Source organism: Xiphophorus hellerii, chromosome 16 (assembly GCF_003331165.1).
Source record: "Xiphophorus hellerii strain 12219 chromosome 16, Xiphophorus_hellerii-4.1, whole genome shotgun sequence".
NCBI lineage: Eukaryota > Metazoa > Chordata > Actinopteri > Cyprinodontiformes > Poeciliidae > Xiphophorus > Xiphophorus hellerii.
Genome location: NC_045687.1, coordinates 19876040 through 19900936, shown reverse-complemented (window position 1 = coordinate 19900936; position 24897 = coordinate 19876040). Strand labels below are relative to the sequence as shown.

General features: G+C 37.0%; 1 protein-coding gene across 1 annotated transcript in view; it reads right to left on the bottom strand.

The window, feature by feature from the left end:
- The window catches only part of LOC116735469 (meiosis inhibitor protein 1-like), a 43525-nt gene extending 24951 nt beyond the window's left edge, over positions 1-18574 (bottom strand). The window contains exons 1-11 of the mRNA XM_032587394.1: positions 18491-18574; positions 17780-17871; positions 17293-17440; positions 16094-16205; positions 13562-13622; positions 12916-13010; positions 7561-7717; positions 4895-5045; positions 2813-2995; positions 2129-2263; positions 1777-1966 (exon numbers count right to left, since the gene is read on the bottom strand). Coding sequence (XP_032443285.1) covers positions 1777-1966; positions 2129-2263; positions 2813-2995; positions 4895-5045; positions 7561-7717; positions 12916-13010; positions 13562-13622; positions 16094-16205; positions 17293-17440; positions 17780-17871; positions 18491-18574 — 1408 coding nt within the window. The remainder of the gene's footprint in view (positions 1-1776; positions 1967-2128; positions 2264-2812; positions 2996-4894; positions 5046-7560; positions 7718-12915; positions 13011-13561; positions 13623-16093; positions 16206-17292; positions 17441-17779; positions 17872-18490) is intronic.
- Between the last annotated feature and the right edge of the window lie 6323 nt (positions 18575-24897).

Below are 24897 nucleotides of genomic sequence, written 5' to 3'. Positions count from 1 at the left end.
GGAGATTAGTTTATTTCGTAAAATTGCAATGCAGACACTTTTTCCGCACCAGATAAATCACATGATCAACGACCGGATGTTGCTACTGGAGGAAACAACGAAGAAGATGACAGGAAGTGGTAGGAGGAAGATGGTGCAGCATGTTTTTTAATCGCTTCTCGCGTGAACAACTTATTCACATGTGATTTTAATTGCGTTAAAAAAGAAATAAATATTGAAAACACATAAATATTGTTTCTTATTATAGGTCCACTTTTATCGACACAATAAATACATGGGGAAAAAATGAACACAGATTTTAATGCCGACGTCATGTATATTTCCAGATAAAACCGTAGTATGATTACTCATGTTTACTACAGTGTGACAAAGCCTATGCTAATACTAATAGTTAGGACGGTTTAATATGTCGAAATATGAAGTGGATTCAGAAAGTTAACACTCCCCAATTAACCATTTTCATTATTACACACTTCTTTAAATAAATGTTATATAGACATGAGGTAGACTGTCATTAAGAACGAGATGTTTGAAACTAAAACGAACAATTCATCGAACAAATTAACTGAAGAAATCAAACCTAATAAATAGATCTGTCATGAATTGCGGTGAAGGTGGTGAGAAAGACTCGGTGGACCCAGGTTGAAGTGAAGAAATAATGAATTTAACGAAGAAATACACAATCCATTGTCCAGGCAGCACAGAAAGAGCTGAAGGCTAAGAGTTATGACTGGTAGCAACTGGCAGTCCAATAGACATGAGAACAACAAGCCAAGACGGCTTGACAACAGACAAGACGCAAGACCTGACAAGGACCTAATGAGGAACAAGGAACACAGGTGGGTTTAAATACACAGGGAGACAATCAGGGGAAACAAGAGACAGGTGTCACTAATCAAGGGGTAGACGGGACAACACAGAGACTCCACAAAAACACAGAAACCAAAATAAACACACAGAAAAACTCAAATCACTACAAGATGTCAGCTTTGTGTGACTTAAAAATCAAGAATGAAACATTTTCAGAACTATTTCTACATGAAAATGTCCCATTATGTACACATCGACTGGAAAACCAACAATCTGGTTGCATCAGTGCACAAACACTTAACCTAATAATTTGCTATGTGTTATGTATGCTGCATAATCAGACCACAGCAAAGAAAAAAAGAAAAGGTCAATATTTAATATGACATTCTCGCTTACGATGAGTGGATTTAAACCTCCCCCTGAAGCAATGAGTGAAATCCTTTAGTGTTTGTTGAGTGGTGGAGCGATGAATACATTTTATCTACAGCAATAAATATCCCCTGTAGGAAGAAATCCACTAATTAAACCTGACAGTGTGAGTATTATGCGTGTCAGTCCAGTCCGGAGCTGTTTATCTGATGCATATATGGAGATAAATTGCAGTTTGTCTGAGTAAATATGACATTATCTTGCAAACTTGAATCAGTGATGAAATTTAACCAACATGTGTCCATTCTAAAAGAAACATAAAGAGAGAATCTATAACTGAGGCGGATAAATTTAAAATGTACTAATCTATTGGGTTTGTCAGTGCCCTACAAGAAAGGACAACTTTATTTCTGCAGGGATAATTCAATTTCATTTAACTGCTTTGTTTTATAGATTTAATTTGATACATTTTACAATATTCTATTCAATACGCTGAAGCCAGTGAATGGTCTTTTATTGTGATGTAGTAGCTATCTTTTTAATTCTATAATGGCTGTGTAAATCTTTATATCTGTAATTTTGGATTAGGTTTTGTACCTGCTGCAGCGTGACCTTGTCCCGGCCCATTAGCCATGTTGTCCACACTGATCCACTGCAAAGCCTGCAGCAGGGCTGGCCTAAGACTTGTGCACAAATCTGTCGCAAACTCTCTTTGTCCAAGCAGAAGAACCTTTAGCACATGCAGGACATGTTCTGCAACAGGAGCTTCTCTGCCGACAACCATGTCCTGTATAAACACAGGCAAAACAGTAGAAGCATCACCTTTAAAAAAATAACTACAATAAAGAAAAGAAGTTACAATAGCATCTACGGAAAATGGGATAGATTTTAAATGCTAATTTTAAGGTTTACAAATTTCTAAACTGTAGCAATAATTTATTAATCTCACCAAAAGGGTCAGCATCACATTTGGGTATTTCTCCATAAGAGCCAGCAGCTCTGAGGTTTCCCAGTCTGGTTCCTGATTCTGCTCCTGCTGATGTGTTTGGTTTCCTGTGTTTACATCACTCACCTGCACACCTGCCTGCAAGGAAGAGTAATATCCAAAAAAACTTTTCATTATTCTGATCGCAAGATCTGGAAAGAAATTAAGGTAAATTATTAAGGTTATTTTATTATTAATTACAATATAGAGTATGGCTGAAACGATTAATCGTGATTAATAAGTTATTCGAAATAATCGTCAACTAATTTTGTAATCGATTAATCGTTGACTGAAGTATACACAATTAAAAAAAAAACAGTAATTAAGCCAAAGTTGTACAAAAAATAAGTCACATTTTCGATTCAAGATGAAAATAAAACCTTTGTCTGTAAATATGTTGTACCCAAAACTCATAAAGTGGTACAGTTGAAAACTTTCAGATAGCAAAAAATGTGGCGGAATTACGGTACTGCAAATTTGGCTGGACCACCAGCGCTACGTTTAGGACTTAAAGGTTTAAAGGCTTAAATGAAAAATCTGCAGAATGTACTGATTTTTTTTATCTGATTAATCGATTAATTGCGTAACTAAGTGATTAAGCACTAACAAAAACCATCTTTAGTTGCAGCTGTAATATCGTGTATGTACCGTGTCCTGCCTTGCTCCTGTCTGCGATTTCTTGGCCAACCAGAGCTCCAAGACCAGGGCTCCATACTTCTGCGCTAGCTCTGGATAGCGCCAGATGAAGTGGAGCAGCGCAGGGTGGTGGCTGTAGAGGGAGGCGAAGCTCTGGCAGGACGACAGCGCCTTGCTAACGTAGTTCAAATGAGCCTAAAAAAGACCAGCAAAATGAAGAATGATGAAAGCAAAGGGCTTTCTTCGAGATTAATATACAAAGCAGGGAGATTGCTTTTAAACCGAGCTGAGTCAGAGCAGCCTAATTTAATATCTACCCTGTTGATATGACATAATCTAATCTTTCAGGAAATATTTACCTCTGAGCACTTTCAGAAAAGCTGTTTAATGCTCTTTGAAATAAAGCAGCACACATTTGCAGATAATTTTATTTGTTCTGCTTAGCATTAGATAAAATATATTAAAGATTAAGACGGGTGCCGGATCACGGAAAGCACAAGGAGATTTTTGTGCATAAAGATGGATAACGCCCGTTAATCTTGGATTATGAGCATCCCGTGACTTCCACTTGAATGATTTTTACATTAAATCTCAGAGAGAGAGATCGAGCTTCTGCTGATCTTTGCCTCTGTGCGCAGGAAAACCATCAGTCTGGGTACTGTCGTACTGATAAAACGTGGACACAATAAAACAGCGCTGGCTGCCATTAAAGCTTTCACGAAGAAAGCAGAGTGATTAAATATTTTCCTTAGAATGTGAGAGCTGAGTCAGTGAAAAAAAAAACCCAAAACGGGAGTCTATTTATAGCTCAGACTATTTGACATGGCTAAAAATGCAATTGTTGGGGTGGAATAATGGCTTAGTAGATAAAAATGCTGGAAATAATTACTAATAATTAATTAGATTCTATAGTGCCTTAAAGAGAGCGCGTTGTGGAAATCTTTACTACTTTGGTTGATAACACACATTTGAATGTGTGAATCAACTCAAGTTGACAGCTCTATCGTTCTACGTTTGAATAAACTGTTCATCTTCTCTGGGGAAAAGTCAATTATTCTCAAATTCACAACAAAGGAAATCTAGCCCCTTCAGCAAATTTGCATTTACAGTGCCTTTAAAAAGTATTTACATCCTTGGATGTTTTATCATCCAAGGGATTTTAGCGGTGCTAGGATTATTCTTTTTGGCAAAAAACCACAAGTTGGTGGTCATAGGAGACGTCTGCATCTTTTCAGGCGTTGCAGTGACAAGTCTCTTATACTTGGGAGCGAAGCCCATAAAAGCAGAAATTGTACTTGGTGATTTCAGAGAAGAGTTTTGGATTCAATTCGAATGACAAACTTAAATTTTCATTAACTGAGCAATACCTGTGAGGGCTCTGGTGCATGCAAATAAGCTCGTTAGTACTGTTTACAAACTGCTGCGTTGCTACAGAAGTGTTTCCGTTTTGCAAAATACACAAATTTAAATATGGCTGAAAAACAACCTCATCTTGGCGCAAAACCCTTTCATTGAAAAATATATGGGTTTTTTTAATTGATTGTGTTTCGGGGCGCAGCAGTGGCAAATTTATTTTTACGATTCCAATTTGCGCAATTGTATCATCACTGGCAACAAAGGTAGTGAGATACTTTTGATCCTCTGCACCCTGACAAATAAATTAATGTAACAAAAAAAAAAAATCTTACCAGACCAGCTGAATTGGGTTTAATGCTATACTGCTGACAGGAGGTGAGGACTGGAGATAAACGCTCAACTGCGTCTAAAATTCAGTTCCAGGGTGGGCAAATATATGAAACCAACTTATTGCACATTTTAATTAAAAAAAATACATGCAATGTTTTCATCTGAACACATTACATGTATAAACATTTTTGAAATAATTCAGCAAAATGTAAATATTTTTTCACATCTAAGGACCCGGACATTTGAATCGTGTACGTTTGAGAGCTTGAAGCCTCGTTTCCACAGCATTGAGGGCATTATTAAAACGGGTGCAACAAAGCCAAACAGTAAAGTTGATGAAGTTGTGCATTGCAACTGACGCAGAGCAACGGTGTGTCCTTCTCTGTTTGGTGAGCTGATCAGACTTACCCCGTCGAGACTCGGGCTCCTGTCTTGGGTCACTGCCAGCAAGTAGAGGGCAGAGCGGAGAACAGAGCGGGGAAGGACGCAGTCGCCCTGCTCCTGCACCGACTGCAGCAACACCACCACACTGGAGAACACGGCCTGGTCCGGGAGCAGCCTGGGTGTCACAAGCAAACAGAGCAATGCCGCGACCTACCAACTCACAGGATCACATTTACAGCCTCTATTTGGACTTTTATGAGGTTACAGGCAGCTGGCACACACAGGTGTGTGAAAAGGCTACAAAAGTCCTCCTCTACTGGTTTCTATAAGACAGAAACACACAAAAACAGATCCAGGTAGGAAGGTTTCAGACACTCTAATCTGTAAGCAGAGACAGAATCAACTTTAAGCCTCCCAATAAAATGTAGATCTCCTACTTGTAAATCTTGGTGAGATCACAAAAAAGGCACGGAGAGGTTTTTGTTGCCCTACCCTGGAGGTAAAGCGAACCCACGGATCAACAGAAAGACAGATAAAACTTTTAAGAGGACAAACAAACATTTCTGAGGGCCATAAAATATCTACTTGAAAACATAGTGAGTGTGCTATAGCAGTCTGGCAGAAATATAAACCTGAACAGACACATCGTAACAGTGCATCTCCCCCTGCACTGTTAAACTCCACCTTGAGAATGTCAACCATGCAAATAACGTTTTACAGTGCACCCTGTAATACGGCAACACTGAATTACAATTGAAGCAAGGTTGATAAACAGCATTTACACTTTTTACACTCCCTTACAAACCTATGTACACTCTGTACCTTTTTAAAAATTTCGTCACATTAAGACAAATATTGTAAAGAAACCTGAGGTGACAAACCAACATGAAGTAGTGTTTGAATGTAGCTGCGTTTCCATATCTAATGTCATGCAAAACTTTGATACATTGCTAATGTTGAAATAAATAAATAAAATAAATAAATTGCAATTTGTGGTGTTTCCATTAAATGAGAAACACAATTAAAATCATATGCGATTAAGTTTGTTGGGGTGATCAGACATGCCGTGCCACGAAAATCCAACTACCTCCTGTTGTCTTCTTCATAGTTTGGCAACATTCAATTGTTGATCATGTGACTCGTGTGACGCAAAAAATTGTTTCCTTTGCACTTTTGCGAAATAAACCAATTTTGATTTGGCCAACCCCCCCCAAAAAACCCCATCTCATCCTAGAGCCAAAACCGTTGATCAAAAAAGGAGTTTTTTCAAAATTGGCCTTTCTTCATGAAGCTAATTTATTTTCGAAATCTCAAACTGTGCAAACATATGGTCATTGGAAACATAGCTTGTGAGAAAAATTTAAATTTCTTGTTTTTTTCTTTAATAGTTAAAATGTCTGAGATGTTCAGTGTGCAGTTGTACTCACCTCTGCTTTACTCTGGTACCTCAAAATAAAATCCAGCACAAACAATTGCCTTAAAATATTTTTACCTAAACTGTAAATAGAGTCAATCGGGGCATAATTTAACTTCAATTTCAAAATAGCTGCTCTATGAAACTACTTGCTAGTGAACATTAGTCAATAAACAGCATCATGAAGACCAAAGAAACGCAGCAGACAGGTCAGGGAGAACGTGTTGGAGAAGTTGGTTAGGTTATAAAACATTATCCCCAGCTTTGAACATCTCTCAATAGTGCGTTATCTCACAAACGGAGAAAAACATCTTGAACCAGAAGCAGCAGAATCCCATGAAAAAAAAAAAAAAACACAGAATAACTTGTAAAATAGAAAATCATATCGACACTTCCCAAAAGGTATTTGTGGAGATAAATATTAAAGGCCCAAGTTCTAATTTCTGGGGCACATTCAGCAACATTAAGGTTTCGGTAACTTAAAAGTTCTGACAATAAACTACAGCAAAGACGAATGTTTTTCCACTGGCAGTGAGCAGAACAAAGTTTGGTGACGCTGTACTTTTCCAATTGATTCCCGCAGCACAGTTTATATAGTTCTCCCCAGAGAAACTCGGCAGCCAGTAAATGACTTTCCTGATCAAAGACTCCTTTTGTAGCAGCGCAGATACACTGCATGTAGCTATAGGCGGCCAGTCTGAACTTCCATTGCTTTTCTTATCAAACTACTCTCCACAAAGAGACTGGAGAAGAAAGGCGGTTTTCACTTTACGCTGAAATAATTATTTCTTCGTGACATTTAAATAAAACACAAGGCGATTTGCACTGCAGATTGTGTGTGGATTACATTCTGGTATGGCAACAGTAGAGCGACTCGCAGAAACAGTTTGCAACATGTGGTAAGAATGGCTAAAAGAGCGCAAACGCAGACTTCACTCTTCTCCTTGGAGACCATTTTCAAGGAGAGAAAAGCTTTCTGATGCTAGAAAAAAGATTTTCTATTGAAAATAAAAACTCTTCCATCATGTAAAAGAAGATATTGCTCAATACTGTAGATTCAACAATGTGTAATAGCTTCAGTTTACAGGAAAACTTAATATGTTTCTTTCATTCTGCACTCCGCAAGGACAGGGAAGAAGAAAGCGCTCCTAAAAAATGCTATTCCACATCCCCAAAGTGTTTCCAAAACACAATTAAAGCCATAAATTACTTAGTTTCTTTTACAGTTTCACTGCTTGAAGGTATTTGCTGTAGTCAACACCATGAATAATTTTACCTGTCTCCTTGCTTTAGAGCCAGGAAGAGCATCATCACCAGGCAGTACTGGACAGCCCTCGGTTCTTGATATTCACACAGCAGAGACGGCCAGTCTGACAGGTGACAGCACAGAGAGAAAAGGTTGCACTGCAGAAGAGTTTCCACCTCCTCAAAATCTGGGGATGAGAAATAAAATACCACAAAGAATTCTTATGACCAAAAACAAGCAAAAAAAATGTTTTTATGAGTGTAAATAGAGGGCAGCAGAAACACCTTTGAGGCCTATTTACTGCAGATACAGTGCGGCTTATTGCCACGACTGTGAGGTTGTGCTGATTTGTCACTTTTCCAATATTTTCTGGCGAAACCATAAATTAGGTCAATATCTGTCTCTTTAGAGAACAAGGCTGTCATGGATGTGTGGAACCAATATCTGTATCGCAGAGGAACTGTAATGTGAGCAGTCAGTGTTGGTCCCTGGAGAGTCGGTTGACAAGAGCAGCAAACAATAGGTGCTTTAATAAAGGCAACACACGGCAGAAAGATGAAAATGTAAACATTTTAAAGCTTTTAAAATTCTTTTAAACACTTTCACCCAATATTTGTTGCTGTGGCAACATCCATCTATTGATAATCAAAATGGATTGCTGCAAGATTTGCTATGTTCAATTTAAGATCATTAAGATTTAGATCTTAAACTGATTAAAAAAACGTACAATATCAACATCTAGGTATTGAAATGATCTGACATGTGATTCCAGTCACCCTACCTAACCTTTTGTTAGGCTTCAGTCAACTACTGAAGACAAACGTGTAAATATTTGCTTTTTATGACGAGTGAACACATTTTGGAATACTGACAGAAATGTTTTGAGTTTCATTCCTTAAAGAAACTCTGAAAAGACGGTTTTACAACGAGAATTTCTCCTAGCTTTCCATTTTTCAACAAGCAGCAGAAGTCAGGTAGCATAAAGGTGAACACCTTTAAACCAATACTTTAAAAAAAAATCCACCTTTGATTTATCTTCAGTGTTCAGTCTTCTTTGGTAGGAGTCTATAAGAGTCTCACATCTTAACTCAACAACATTAATGTAGAAGTTCTTCAACTCAGATTATGAGTACACTTCATAATCTGAGTTGAAACTGCCTTCAGCTGACTTCAGAGATTTTCTGTCAGATTTAGCTTCAAACTGGCAAACCATCCATCCATTTTCTTACACCCTTGTCCCTTAGTGGGGTCGGGAGGTGCTGGTCCCTTTCTCCGGCTAACGTTCCGGGCGAGAGGTGGGGTTCACCCTGGACAGGTCGCCAGTCTGTCGCAACTCTGGCCATGTCATCCCAAAACATTCATTTTCTTCTGGTGTTCTTCTTCCAGTTTTGACACGAGATCTGACTCACAGTGAAGATAAACATAAAAATCCCTCTTCATCTTCAGGAAGTGCTGATGAATTCAGCAAAATTGGGAAAAAAAATTATATTGATAAAGCCACCACATTTCGTTGCTGCTGTTTTTGTGCCAAACATATATTTTTTGGAAATATAGTAAAAGGCTCAAGGTCAGTTTTGTCAGATTGTAGTGCATTCTACCATGAGGTTTTTGTAAAGATTTCAGGCAGGCCTGGATCTTTCCTGCTGATGAAAATGCTTTGTGCACATTAATGGAGAACGCAGGAGGATGTTGTCACATGTAAAACAGGATAGGTAGAAATCGGAAATTCCTGCTGCTACTTCAGCGCTGCTGTCGGTCTCTTAGCAGTCTCCCTGACCAGTTTCAGGCTTCTAGATTCATTTGTTATGGAGAACGGTACTTCCATGCAGGCGAGAGGTAAAGGAGATGAATCTGAAGAGGCTCTTACAAGATATTACAATGCTGCATCTCTCTCACTCTCCATAAAATAGAAAAAAATACATTACGCTTTGCACGGTGTTGCATTTTCAGATGTAGCCTGCACACTGCTCAGACCAAACAGCTGCAAAACACACAGGATTCACGCAGTCTGTGGAAACCTCTATTTTCAGAGTAAGCCGAGCTTCAAACTCTAATAAATCAACAAAGTAGACATAAAAAAAAGCAAAAACAGATCAGATGAGACATACCTAAATAACAATGCGCTCCTAAAAATTCTTCAGCAAAAGGAGGGAATGTCATGAAAGTTAAACTAATAAAACTGTCAGAAGTGAGTCCAGAAAGACAGAATCCTGAGTATTAGTTCAAAGGGTGTGAACATCGATGCCACCGGTTTTGTGTTTGTGCTTTTTTATTTTCACATTTTCAGCATAATAATTTCAGCCAGACTCAGAAATAGTTTCCTCTAAGCCACGTTTAATATCTTTACTGAACATCTTAATAGTTCAATATTGTTTTTGTTATTGCCTCTTGTATATACATAGCAATATGTCATTTATGTTATATTTATTCTAATTTTTTCTATACCTAAGCCAGTAAAACTTGAATGTACGTGTGAGTACATACAGTCACACTTATAATCTTCTGTATTCTTTCTGTTTACTCCGGTAGCAAAGCAACGACACTTCACTGCCAAGTTTTCTCTCAGTAAGACAAAGGAAGTCCAAGTCTAAAGATTTTTGTTTTTCTGTTGAATTGTACATAGTAAATGTCACATTTCATGTGAAAGAAGTGTTGAAAAGATTTACCAAGAGCTATAATAATATTAATAACAAGGAACTTTAATATTCTTGCTTGAATCCGATCCTTTTAGATGATTATTGGTTGTTTACCGCTTTAAAATAGAGACCAAATCCACACATATGACCATATTGTTATATTTAATATATGTATATATTATTCCTTCCTTGAAACATCTAACAAGTGGAGGTTTTAAGGGATGATAATAGAAGGGCTTTTTGTTATTTATATACCAGGTTTGAAAAAAGAAACGAATATAGAATAAAAGAGTTTGTTAACGTATGCCTATCCTACTTTAAACTGCGGTCATGTTATAATGATTTAGGTTATTCACAGCAACAAATATTTTACTTAAAGGGGTTTAAGCTTTCAGAAGCAGAAGGATAAATGCAGAACAAACCTGCAGAAATATATGAGCGAATAAATTGACTGGAACAGCCACAGAGTTTAACAAAAAAGAAAATCCATGATTTAAGATCTTGAGAAAAAGGCAAGGAGTGTTGATTTGTATAACAGTAATAATGCTTCATAAAAAAGAAGACAGATTGAACTTTTTTTCTAGCAGAAAATTGAGTTTTAGATAAAGGCACACAGAAGACTGAAGAGTTTTGATTATTGCAGAGAGAACGGAGTGACGCAAGTGCAGGAAAGGACAGAAGAAGAAGAGGAAGACTAAAAATGAAGACAAACATGAATGAATGGATTCTAAAACAAAGACAAGGAGGTAAAAAACATCTGAATCAAGGAAACTGAAGATAGTGCAGATAGCAATGATAAAAGTGTGGCAAGGCAGAAAATGGAGCAAATAAAACTCCAGCTCACACTGCTAACACACACCCCCCCCCCCCACACACACACCCACACACAAATACATAATACATAATAGTGATACATGCTTACTGATACACATCTCACATCTTATTACTTGGAAGAAATATTTTACTGAACAGTGTAACATGTCCTCTGGGTACTGCTGCAGTCACTGAGATGCTTTTGTACATTTTGCTTTTCATTTGGCAGCAATGTGAAAAGTGTGAAAGCAGAAGCAGTGATGACTTTGATTCTGTTTTGGTTCTCATTCTTATTGTTTGGACTTGTGCTGTACAAAAGTTTACTGATATTTCTCCTACGTGGTTGTTTCAGAGCATGCTCACACATTCAATACATCCGCAGTTTCTGAATGTGACCTTGCTAACTTTATCTAAGAGCAGCATCGACAGTTGGTTTGTGTTGGGTGTTTGTTTATTTTTTTGGCCATGCTGCTTTTAACACACTTTCACTTCTTCTTTTACGTTATGTACAGTGCCTTGCAAAAGTATGCAAACCCTTTAGCCTTCTCCACATTTTGTCACAGAAGGAAATAGATGCATTGTTTTCAAAACAGAAAATAAATAACACTCTGAAAAGTGTGGCATCGATTCAACTTTAATGTTCTAGGGCCCATTGTCTCAGTAAGCAACGCATCATTTAATCGCATGATAAATTAAAGCAAGCTCAATTTCCATTTGCATCATTTGCTGTTTTTCTCTTTCTACCAAAAAAATGGATGACCAAGGACTTCAGTCTGGTGCTTTGGTCTTTTTTGAAGAACAATTTTCTTTACAGAGACTTTGTAATTCATTTTATTTCTTGTTTAGTTTATTTATTTTGGATATTTAAAATGTCTTCCAGTACCAGTGTTAAATGTTCACTAGAATTTAAAGTTTATTTATCTTTAATAATGTGTTCTTGCGCCATTGTACCACTGCCATTATATTACTTGAAACTGGTCTGAAAACAAAAATATTATCGTTTATCGCTATAATATCTGGGACAATTTATCGTCCAGTAAAATTTGTTATTGTGACAGGCCTAACCACTATTCCTCCAAAATTGGGGTGAGGCAGGCTGTTTAATCCCAGTATTTTTTTTAGCTTGTCGATATGTTCTGCAGTAAACTCTAAAAAAGAAAAAACATGCTTTTTTTCCAGCAGTGGAGTCTTGCGCAGTGAACTTGCATAAAGGTAACAGTGCATCACTTATTATGTCAATGGAGAAACTGACCCTGCCAATTTCACGTCCTACTAAAGCGCTATGAGCTTCAGGGGCTTCTTCAAAGTTGTTGTAATACAGACTGCTACAGGAGATCTTTCCTGCCCACAGCCATCACCAACTCTTTAATTCAACAAGATTTAATTTCCCTCTGAGATCAATAAAATATGTTTGAGTTTGAATGTCAGAGCTCTTTGGCTCTTGGATAATTATTTTCATTATTCTTGTGCCTCTGCTCTTTCCTCCACTAACTTCCAAATTCCTGCTCCAAACTCAACACCACCAAAATTATTCGCAGCTGTATAGCAGTTAAAGATGGTTCTACAAACCACTGAACCGGTGGAGGTAAAGTGCACACCACGCTCTTACATTTATTTATTTGTAGAAAAGAAAAAAAGTCCTTTTCCTTCCACCTCAAAGTTAGGCGCCATTTTGCTTTGATCTACCACATAAAATCTCAATAAGACACATTTAAATGTGTGGTTGCAGGCTGGCACACCATGGCAAAGTTCAAGGGGTGTGAATATTTTTGCAAGGTGCTGCACACCACCAGCAACCACATAAGTGACAGTCAGTAGCAACTCTGGTCCAACAAGCGGTAACTCTAGACAACACACAGTAAAATCACATTATTCTCAGTAGTTCCTAATTGACTTTGTGCACTGTGGTGCAACCATGTATGCAAGCTGTGTATACCATGACTGGAGCCACAGTGAGCGTCCGACTGGAAGAGTAGACACATGCTTAGTTTCTGCAGAAAACCACAGCAAGTTGCGTTCAGAATTGGGTTCCTGCAACAATTCACAGAAGGGAGAAATGTTGACAAAACTCAAAATATAACCATGAATGCATAAGATCATAGCAGAAAACAACAACAGAGACATTGTCTCCTCTTAGGGAAGCTAAGAAATACCCCAGGAAAGGCTGGTATATGGAAGACTGAACTGTGAGACACAGGACAGGATGTGCTTTCACAACGTGAAAGACAGACCGAGTGCAGTTCACTTTCATTACAGCTCAGAGCAGGGGGGCCTGAAGCCTTCTTCAACCACAACCACAGTCGCACACAGCAGCACAAACGTGCAGCCTCAGACAAGTGCAAATAACAGTCAATATGCTTACATATAAGACAGGGAATGTTAAAACTGCAGGTGCAACACATTTCTGAAAAAGCTACCTCAGAATCCGTAGTCGTGTTTCACAGTCTTGTTTTTATTTTTTCAATTGTGTCACTGAGTTCTGACTGAAGACACAGAACATGAACACCTCCACGTCTAAACGGAGTCATTTTGTTAAATGCTGTTTATGAGAGTCCCTGTCTCTGTGTATTCTGTGGGTGTACCTGTTTCCTGCACAGAGGAGGGCTTTATGCTCCACCGCCAGCCGATAGAAACCAGAAGACACTGGAGGGGTGAGAAGGTGAGGAGGAGAGCAATTATTCCACAATGAGACAACGGTAATTATTCCAGAGACTCCAGGACGTCTTCTAGGACAATCCACAGCTTGTGTCTTTACGTTTTACTTCCTGTGAGACAGAATGTCTTCTACTTTGTTGTATTTAACTTGCAAGCAAGAAAACAAGTTTATCCACTAACGCTTGTTTTTAAAGTGGGATTTGAAAAGTTCCTTACACCAATAAACTATCATGAGGGCTGTTGAGATTTAGTCAATTGTTACTTGCAGCCAAACCTTGTTCAGTATACTGTATGCTTTCTCTGAAGTACTTAGTCATAAATACCTTACAGGAATTATTTTTAATCAGTTTTATTTTCTTCACAAAATTATAACAGGCCAGTTTAAATAGTTTCAGTATAAAGCTGAAATGCTTTATACTGAAACTTCTGACATACGTAGACGCCAGAAATAAAAGTCAATGGTAGAAGCAATAATGAACTAAATTTGACATGCAATGAAATTTAATTTGAGACCTTGTGTGAGAAATCTGGGCTTGTTTAAGATTTCCTGATGTCTAAAATTGGGATGATTAAATTTGACGCTTTTGAAAGCTCTGCGGAGAACCTGAAGGCTCTGGGTAAAACTGCTCTGGGTCTCATAATGAAAGTGCATCTTTATATTTATATTTATAGAGACATACCCAACGGACTCGCAATGTCAAAATGAAAAACACCTTCAGAAAGACAGTAAAATTAAAAAGGACATGTTTATATTACTCCAAACCAAACTTTGTGAGTGAAACCTACAAAGAAAAACATCTAAAAACACTATGAAGGTGGAACATGAAGAGAGACATCTGTTGAATTAGTAATGCGTAGGATAAATCCAACTAGGTTTATAGTACATATATAGCATTCATACTTTACATATAAACTCTATTTTGAAGTTGAAAGCATTTTGAATGATCAGAGTAAAACATGGCCACAGCAGTCCACTAAAAATGCTACAGGGTGGTGAAAAAATGCTCTGCTAAGGGTTTTTCTTTTTCTTCCGTTTTATGGAAATGTTCTGCATCAATCCTGCAGAACACGGTTGGTTCTTCTCTGCCTTGTTTTATTCAAAGCTGCCTTTCTGGTGACCAACTTCTCTTTAATAATTAAGTCTGATTGTATTCATTGATTCATTCTTTTTAGTTTTTGATGAAAGCAGGTCAGTAGTAAGTACTAATGTTTCTGCTGCCATATACACAGGCACAAAAATAAACGTTAATATTAGAAGTTAATATAAGATTCTAAAACAATTAAGATTAATTTATTAAACTTAAACATGTTGCGTCTGCCTTCATATGCATGATTTAATCTTGTATTTAAAGCTCTATAACAAGTTTAGCATTTTTTAAAGTTTAATAAAAAAATATGCCACCGTCAGACAGTAAAGGGTCACCATAACACAAAAAGAAAACTATATTAATTCAATACTTTGATATGAACATTGAAAAGCCACTTTATTAGCTACAATTGTTCAGTTGTTTATCAAAAATAGCAAAGCAGCCAATTACAACGCAGCAACTCAATTCGTTCAACCGTCTAGACACGGCAAATACAACTTGGTGAAGTTCACGTAATGCACTGCGTGATAAAATGCAAAACATTTTAAAATGGGTTCGTAACCATGACAATAAGTTACAATTGCCTCCACAGTGAGCTGATCTCCATCCAATACAGAATCTTATTGAAGAAAGAATGGGATACTTGTGCCTAAAAAGGTCTGTGACGGTTTTTGACATTTCTAACAACTTGTTGAATTTATGTAGCAAAGAATTACAGCAGGTCTGGAACCTAAAGGGTTAAACTAGTAATAGCAAAGTGAACCTAATAAAGTGGCCAGTGTGTCACAGAGGAACTTTAAGTTGGAAGAAGCAAAACTTTCAAGATGAATAAGTATACAAACTAGAAGAAACTAAGATTTACTAAGTGATCATACATCATATATGACATTCAGAACTCAGAAATTAAAGTAAATCTGGTTATAAATAGTATTATTTAGGTAAATGTTTTTTGACTTGACTGTAAGACGTTGTGTTAGACTTTACATCTGATAACCTTAAAAACATGCAAGAAGTATTCACCTATTGTATGTTAAGTATGTTTATGTAATTATTATTTTGCAGAAATTAGTTTTCACCTTCAAATTAAAGGGTTTTTGTTGCCATTTCTTTTGTCAAAAAAAGCCTAATTGAGTTGATCATGATTTGTTTGTAAAAGCAATAAAAAGGATAAAACATCCATGGTGGTGAATACTTTTAAATAGGCATTATATAAATCATATTACATGTCACTTTAATGTCCTTCACATTACAGAGTGAATTTTTACTAACTTTTCATAAAGTTAAAACTTTATGAAGCTACTTGAAAACAAAATATTTGTCTGAAAAACAGCTACATCTTACATTTACCTACACAGAGTTATTAAAGCTCACCCAGTTTTCTCGCAAACTGTGGCATGAGAGATGGAAGAAGGACAAACTGTGAACACAGGATGGAGTAGAGCGACTCCAGAATCTGGGCGCTAGGCGGACCATCACATGTTCTCTGTGGGGTGAAACACAAAAAGGTTCCAAGAACAGAATTAGTTACGACACAGACATTGATAAACATTCGCAAGCTTCCATGTTTTATTAATAAGACTGAGATCTAGAAATGAACCAATTAGGCTGCTGCTGCTGGTCAGCATGGATTTGCAATGACCTTTAATATTTTACCTGCTGTTTCCAATTCTGATTAATTTTTATAAGAACTATAAAACATAAATGTAAGGCAGAGCGACACATTCATTTGATTGGGTATTAATTTTCAAACCAACAATAAGGAATTGCAACTTCTTTTGTATTAATAATCATCTTCCTAACCTTTATATTATTTTTATTCAACTAAAAAAAGGAGCTGCCTTTAGACAGAAAGTAATGAGAGTAGGCCTGTCAAAATAACAGATTAATAAATTGTTCAAGAAGTTATTGCAATAAAATATTGTCATTTAGAGACCATTTTAAACTAATATAATGGTAATGGCACTATAATGCAAGTTCACTCTCTCAAAAATTAATACAAATTCTAATGAATATTTAACACTGGAACTGGAAGACATTTTGAATGTCAAAATAAATAAACAAAACAGAAACAACTAATATAATGAATTATGGAGTCCCCATAAACAAAATTGCCCTTCAACAAAAAAAAGGTTTTAGTTGAAATAAAAACAGAATATACTTTATTGTCTCTTAGAGGAAACCAATGCACCCGAGTGAAGACTTTCTTCATCCAGTTTTTGGTAGAAAGAGAGAGAAAAACGACAAATTATGCAAATGAAAATTATTGAGCTCGCTTTAATTTATCATGCAATTAGTTGATTTATTGTTTATTGTGACAGGCTTAGATGAGGGTTTTTAGTGATGATGCATGGATGAACTGGGGAAAACCAGCTGATTATGAAATCCAAACAAGGGAAATCTCCTGCAGATAAACTGGTGCATGTAGTGTTGTGTTTTTGCCATGACATTTTTCACAATTTCTGTATACATTTCCAAATCTATAATATTGCGTAATTTTTTTTTACAAATTGTCACAAAGTTTGGGTTCCATCATTCAGACATCAGCTCTGTAGTCGTGTTTTGGGCCTTACGAGCACGGTTGGTATCCACACAGAGTCGCAGCAGCGCAGCAGACACTGACAGACGGACTCCAGTGAATCCTGAGCGCCGCTTTGTTTATAAGGGGCTGTGAACGGGTTCTTCATCAGCGCCGGCTCTGACGCACACTCCTCAGCGAGCCTTCAATGTAAACAGGACTTTTGTTTAAACGCAGACACAGAGCACAGCTTGCACACAGGAACAAAGGAGAGGATGAGACTCAGAAAATGCAAATGGTGCACAGAAAAATACCAGAGTATTATATTTTTCTTTCCAATTTTACTAAAAAAAAAGTGACCTTTACGCAAGGAACTATTTGATCTAATTCAATATAAAATCTAGTAACATGTTTCACTCGTTATTTCTAAATTAGAAACATTCATTAGAGAGTTTTATTTGAACAAACTGCTGCCTATTTGTTAAATTACTGGCAGAGGTCCTCACTGATTATTTTATTGAGTTCATTGAGCAGTTTGCTACCTGCAGGCTGCCTGGAAACAGATCAGAGCCTGGAGCAGAAATCCTTTGGACCGAAAGGTCTGGCTGCTGGAATCTGAACTTTGTTTGTTTCCCTGTAACATAAAACAGAGCTGGGTTAAAACAAAAATAACAGAGACACTGTAAAACTCAAAAAGAAAGAGCTTTAAACAATATTAATAATTATTATGTCTAACCGTACTGCTTATGCGCAAGGAATGTTCATATTCTGGGTTATTTACTTCTGTATTAGTAAAAAAGAAAAACTTTTTTAACAGAGTTCTGATTGAAAATCAGTTCATCAGCTGTGAGTTTTTCATTTCCTAACCTGAAACACCCGTTCATCAGGTTTACAGAAAATGTTCTGAAGGAAAGAAAAAACCTTGATGGTTCAGAGGCAAACTGGTTCAAGGTTGAGAGAAATGCAGTAGTAGCTTAAATATCCACTAATTACAACCAAAGAATGAGGAGTACAGTTTAATGAATCCGCAATAAGTCAAACCTTGAAGCAAAAGGGCTGTAACTGAATACAAGGTTGCAGTTTGCACAAGTACAAACTGGAAAAACTCTGCCTTATCCGCAGAGTTTTGGTTTCACGTTTGCGATATTCAGATGCCAGAACATTTTACTTATCTCTGCAGCTTAACTTGTAAGGCTCCTCACAACCACGAGACGTCCTCATTGCCTTTTCTGTCCCTGCCACACCCACCTCACCTGATTCCAGATCCCTAATGAGGACTTTTTCACAACCTTCCTTTTTATTTCTGCCTCCTCATTTCTGGGTGTCGTCCAGTACATTCCTGCCTGACTGCATTTAGAAGCGTAAAATCTCAAAGTTGTATTTATGACAAATTTGTATTTATGCAGTGTGTTGTTTTTGTAGAGATTATTGCACCCTGAGTTCAGCTATTTTTACCCAGTTGAACAAACTCTTGCTCATGTAAGGAAATGTGATTTATCCTTTAGCACCCTAGAAAATAATTCAATATAATTTCTACCACAGTAAGACTTATATTCAATAAAAAAAAGTGTGATATGTTATGGGTTGGCAATGTAGCAATAAAACTATTTATTTAAACAGATGTTTTACTTCGTAATAAGGTAAGTAACCAAGGCAACAAGTACTTGCTACCTAACAAGCTTTGAGGCATGTAAATGCCTAGCAGTTGGTAAAATTATATTTTTATGTTTTGTATTTTTTCTGGTAAGTTAAAAAAATACATAAACCTTGTAGAGGCAAACCCAGACGACTAGCCAACCGAAAGCACCTGTTGTTGCATTTTTAAATGTGAATGTAATGGAGACAGTTTCATTTGATCAAGTATCTTCTTTAAAAGAAAAAAAAAACATGGCTTGACAATCTGGCATGTTTCTTTTTTGTTGTATTTGTAATCTGTTTTGGTAATTATTTAGGTAATTAATCTCTGTTGTTGAGTCAATTACTATTATCGTTATTTTTGCATTAATATTGTTTTGTGCTGCAATGCTTTGCATTTATGTTGATAGAAGAACAGAAATAAAAATACACCAGTAAGGAATTATTTAGCAGACTCTTTTAAAAGACTTACTTATTAAATTATTTTACACAATTATATATTCTTTCACATCTGTTGCCATTAGCGCGCTCACAGAGAGACTCAGAACATACTGACTTACCAAATTAATCATTACAGTACCTACAGCGACCTTGACTGTGCTTGAAAAACATAATGATGTAGAGATTTATGAGCAGAACAGACAGGCACCTTAATAGTTTGAACAGGCTTGTAAAAAAAAAATACAAGTTTACTACCCTCTGAATCAAGTTATTTTGCTATGTCAATGGCAAAGAGTCAATAACGAGTCGGATAATAACAAAATAGATAAACAGTTTGTGCAATTATTATCCAAAGATTGGCTCTGTGGCTTTTCTTTTTAAATTTTACATTTGCGGGTAAAACAAATTGTGACTTGCCAGGCTGCGTCGATGAGAAGGGGAAGTCAGAATCAGCTCAGGAAACCTGCTGGTGATGGCCTTTACCAGTTCCTCCAGCTCTTGGTACTGGACTGGTCTGGACTGATGGTTGAGTCTAAAGAAGGCAGAGACATTCCTTAAAGGAAGCACCTTCTGATACATTAAGAAGATGGATTGCAAAGATAAAGCCAGATAAAAACTAATGAACATCCTCTTCACCGCACATTAGCTATGATTTATGTGGGTTGCAATGTGGATACAAGTTCTTGGCAGACTATAGAAAACGGACAACGCTACAATTTACTGTCCGTTTCCTGTTTTGCTGTAAAACTCGAGTTGGTTTGATTTTAAGCTCACAAACTGATTTTCTTTTGTCTGAAATGCTTTTTGTTACACCAGATGTAACCGGATGCACACCAAATGGTTCCAAGCAGAATATTTTCCTGAGGTCTTGGTGGATCAAAAAGATTTCACCTTGGCAAAAGTGAGAAAGAATTATGAAAACAAAAAAGAAAAAAAAAATCCATTTTATTTTCAATGTAGTTTTGGATGTGCTGTAAAATGACTCCAGATAAAATCTCAAAATCTGTAGTTTCTGAAGGCCGATTCTTTAGTGAGGTAATGTTTGTCTGTATCATAAGTCAAATTAAGAAAAAAAAACAACGTGCAGGTCTTAGCAGAACATGCATATTCATACCCTGGAAATACAATTTAATTAAGTACAGCATATTTTACTTTATCTCCCTCTGAACTTGTCAAAAAGAGACAAATTACAGCACTCTCCACTATTACTGGGAGAGATACGAACAAAAGCCTTAAAATAAATTATTACTGAGAGTCCATGTCCCCAAGATGCCACTTTTTGTTGCAGGTCTGTAAAGGTAAGCTTTGGAGATATTTAACTTTCTGTCCATCCTACTTATTTTGAATGCAGGCAAAATAAACTTTGGTCCTTCCTCCTTGTTTGTCCTTGTCTCAGTTCTGACTGTGGATAAGTTGCAGCTGAGGGGAGACGCTAATTTGCAGCACTTTTACCAACTCTCTTTGATGAGATTTTAAGGACACCGATTTAAAGTCAGGACTTTCATTATTCATGCATATCTTTACCATAAGCAAGTAAGAACTAACAAAAAATATAACACATGCTCTAAAAAAGCAAGACAGAAAAGAAAGAAAAAGAAAAAATATAACAGTATTTCAAGGGTGGATGTAGTGATATGAGCCTCCTTGACAAAATGCGTCTCATTTCTACGTTTTGGGTGATTATACCTGAACAAAGCAGTTGCAGCTTTGACGGCCTGTGCGGCGACCAGCAGGCAGGAGGAGGAGACACCGGCTTTCACCGCCTCTGACACCGCCACGAACCCTGAAGCACTGGGGAACAGATGTACGCCTGGTGGCTGTCTGTTCACACACATAAACACACGAGACCGTCAGTACAGCTTGTGGTGCTGTATATGTTTAGAACATCAGCATAATAAAAGAGTAAAGCAAAAGACAGTACATTTTGGTTGGTATTTTTTTGTTTTGGACATAATCTTCCATTACAGTCTACTTAAAGAAAAGGGAGGATGTATTTGTCCAGGGTTTCTACAGCCTTAACTCAAATTTAAGGCTTTTAAAGACCTTTTAAGACCATTATAAATAACATTTAATATCTGTTACATGACTAAAGAATACTGCATATCTTATAATGTAGTAGTGCCAAGCTTTTTTGCATAGAATGGACATGAGATAAAGAAAAGACTAATATCAATTTGCATTTTCCATAACAGACGCAAAAAATGCCAGCTATGTAGCTAGCTAGGGTTTATTAGCAGCTAGTTAGCGGTAGCCTCAACCGCCACGAGTTACAGAACACAATTAATATATTTGCAAACGACTTACACATTTCCTTTACAGAAAAGTTATTTGAGAAAAAATTAACTACACAGAATATATGAGATTAAATAGTCCTGCTACGTCAAAATTTAAGACATGTGATAAACCTATTTAAGGCCAACTTACTGTTTTTAACTTAATTTAAGACATTTCAAGGCCTTAATTTTAGATATGTGAACTTAAGACTCTATGAGACATTTTAAAGGGGCAGTATTATGTAAAATAGACTTTTTGAGCTCCCCGGAGTTGCTGTTTTTCAATATGATGACTTCCTAAATCTTGAGTTTCAGAATGAGCAGGAGTTTTAAAGAGACAGAGCCTTGAAATTTAACGCTAATTTCAAAGCGTTAAATTATGAAGTCAGATTGCTCTCAAGTCATATTTGAAACATATATAGCATTTTTCTAACAAATGAAAATAACATAATGGACTACTCTACAAAACAGCACCATGTGCCTGGAAAACACATGATATTGTCTCTTTAAGGATCCACGGACACATTGTTTGTCTCCTTCCTGGAGTATTGCTCAAAGGTTTGCTGTGTGGACATCAGCAGCGTTTTTCTATGTCACTAGCGCCCACGTATCCATGCGTACTGTGTTTTCTTTCCTCTAGGCTAAGCAGAGTACACATAATAAATAAATGGCATTGACCTCTGATACGTTTAAATTAATTACAAATATAAATACTCTATGTCTGTTTGCTTCTGGAATGTGTGCCTTCTGAGAGATGCTTGCAGGAAGACATCTAAACGTGTCAAATTGGAAGCTGACACCAGATGGTCTGCAGCAAGAGTGATAACTGATGTGGCAGAATAAACAATGGATGATTAAGGGTCGAAGTTTATGAACCAGAGACAAAGGAACTGTACATGAGACCACGGATGTACAAGACACCTCATTGTTCTGTGGGTTCATCAGTTCCTGCATTGTTTCTACAGAAGGAAGTAAACAAGAACTCTGAACTTTGCATTCTACATTACGGCAGCTTGTAGGTGCAACACACCTGTGACTCAAGAGAACGGAAGAAGCAGCTACGCTATGTGATTAACTCACGATAATTAAATAAGCTATGTAACTAGGACCGCCTTAAGGAAATAAAAAAGAAAGGGCCTGGGAGGAGCTGTTTTAGAGTGGGTAGGAGACTGTAACTAAAGCACACTCCTGTCCATTCTCCTTGCAAGTAAATCTAAAACTCACTTGTCTCTCTCTTCTTTTTCAGTTAAAGAATGCTTAGGTAGATGAACCTGACAACCTCTTAGCGTTACAAATATCACCAAAGTTTGTCTACCATAACATCTGTGGACTGTTGCCACAATAAGTGTCGCATAGAACATTCTAAATAACACAGGCATGCTCGATGTCATGTGTACAAACACGCCAAAAATTTCACATCGAGCTGTTAAACTCTCAAAATCCTAAACAAATAAAACTCCACACTCTGCTAAAAACCACACACACACCCTCATCCACCCATATACACACTCGTTTTGGCTTGCTCAGCATTTCAGTGCTTAAACGTAGCTCTTAAAGGGCAAATTTCACTCTTGGATTATTAAATCTTTTATCTCCTCTATCATTACCATGTGACCGGTGGCATTCCATTAAAATTATGTCAACCTTGCAAAAATAGGACGGTGTTTTATTAGTCAGTGATACATTTTCGTCATGCGGACACCAGACAGTTAATTTAAATCCAATTAAACTCAACAGTGCACCGTACTTAACATGTTTTACAAGAAGTCACTTCACTATGCCGGTTGGTGCAGCTGGAGTTACGGCTTATGGTTACTTTTTGGGCAATCCAATCCAAGAGTAATTCACATACTGTCAAAAGTGAATAATTAAGTCTGTAATAAATCCCTCAAAACATAACATTATGCAAAGACATAAGAACACTGGAAAGTCATTAAATGTACATAAAAGGATATTTTTATTAACCAAACCAATTAACATAAAGGACTAGACAGTTTTTATGCAAATGTTAACAAAAGGTGGAAATTAGTACTTGCCCACTGGCAAAATATGGGTCAATTTTATCAACCCAGAAGCAATTTGAACAAGATAGCATTCAATGTGAAGTCAGAAGCGCTCCTGAGCTGCAGCCCGCCTGTGAGAAACTATATAATCAGTAGCAGAGGAAATGATTAGTAGTCTGGTTTAACTGGCAACTGGAGCATTTCGGGGGGGATATGGCCGACCTGTCGGGACGCTGCCAATCAACCCTGAGTTGAGCGATGCCAACTCTGTGGATGTAGTTATCTGGATATCGCCAGGCTCATCAAGCTCCAATTGTATGAAGCTGAAGAGTCCAATGTTAAGATGCAATATGAAGCAAGAGCTGGTTTTCCGAATGAAACGGCAACTACTGACTGCACACATAGTACACGGTGAACCTGTTTGTGTCAACAGGAAGCTTTTTCCTTCAATAAATGCATAAACTATAAGTGACGCATAAATACAACAAAACCGTTTTGGAAAGGCAGTCAGGTATTCCCTCGTGAAAATTTATTCAGCTGAAATTGTTTGTAAATGTTGTTTTCTGAGTTTAAACACACAATATTTGTACATGAAGAACTAGATGTGCTGTTCTACATCCTGTGCTTTACTACAATCAGTCATTTTAACCAAATTTTGTTTTGCACTGATATTTAAAGTTATAAGTTCATTTGGATGGACAGAAATTTAATCTTACACCAAATTTGCCTTTTACTCTTTTGATTTAGTCTCCAAGTCGCTACTTTTATTGTGAGGTGATTGAAAAGTTTCTCTTTTGCTGATTTACTACCAAAGAAATTAAATAGCTTCTATACTTTACTAATTTAGTCAAATGTTTTTGACCTACCTTGAATTGATTCAGGCAATAAAAAGACACCTAATTAAATTGATAAAATATTGTTATGTCATAAAACATACAGTTAAACAAGTCAATAACTTTTTAAGCTGTATTTTTGGTAACCAGACTCCAAAATTCATCTCACAATTTTGTAAAGGCGCACCTTTCAAGTATTTCAGTGAGGAGCAGAAAACCTTGTTTCGGTGCTTCCAGATTGCTCAGCTGCACAGCCTCCTTAAGACTGCGCACCAGGGACTCGATGCCTAGCACACAAACACAAACCAAACATACAATGGGAGAAAAACAAGCAACAAACAGCAGCATCTTGCTCAAGTGTTCTGACATTGTACATGTTATACACCATCAACTACAATAACTTCCTACATTAAAATATGTGACAAGGCCTTAAATAATAGCAGAAGTTATGCACCCAGAAAGCGACCCTCATTTT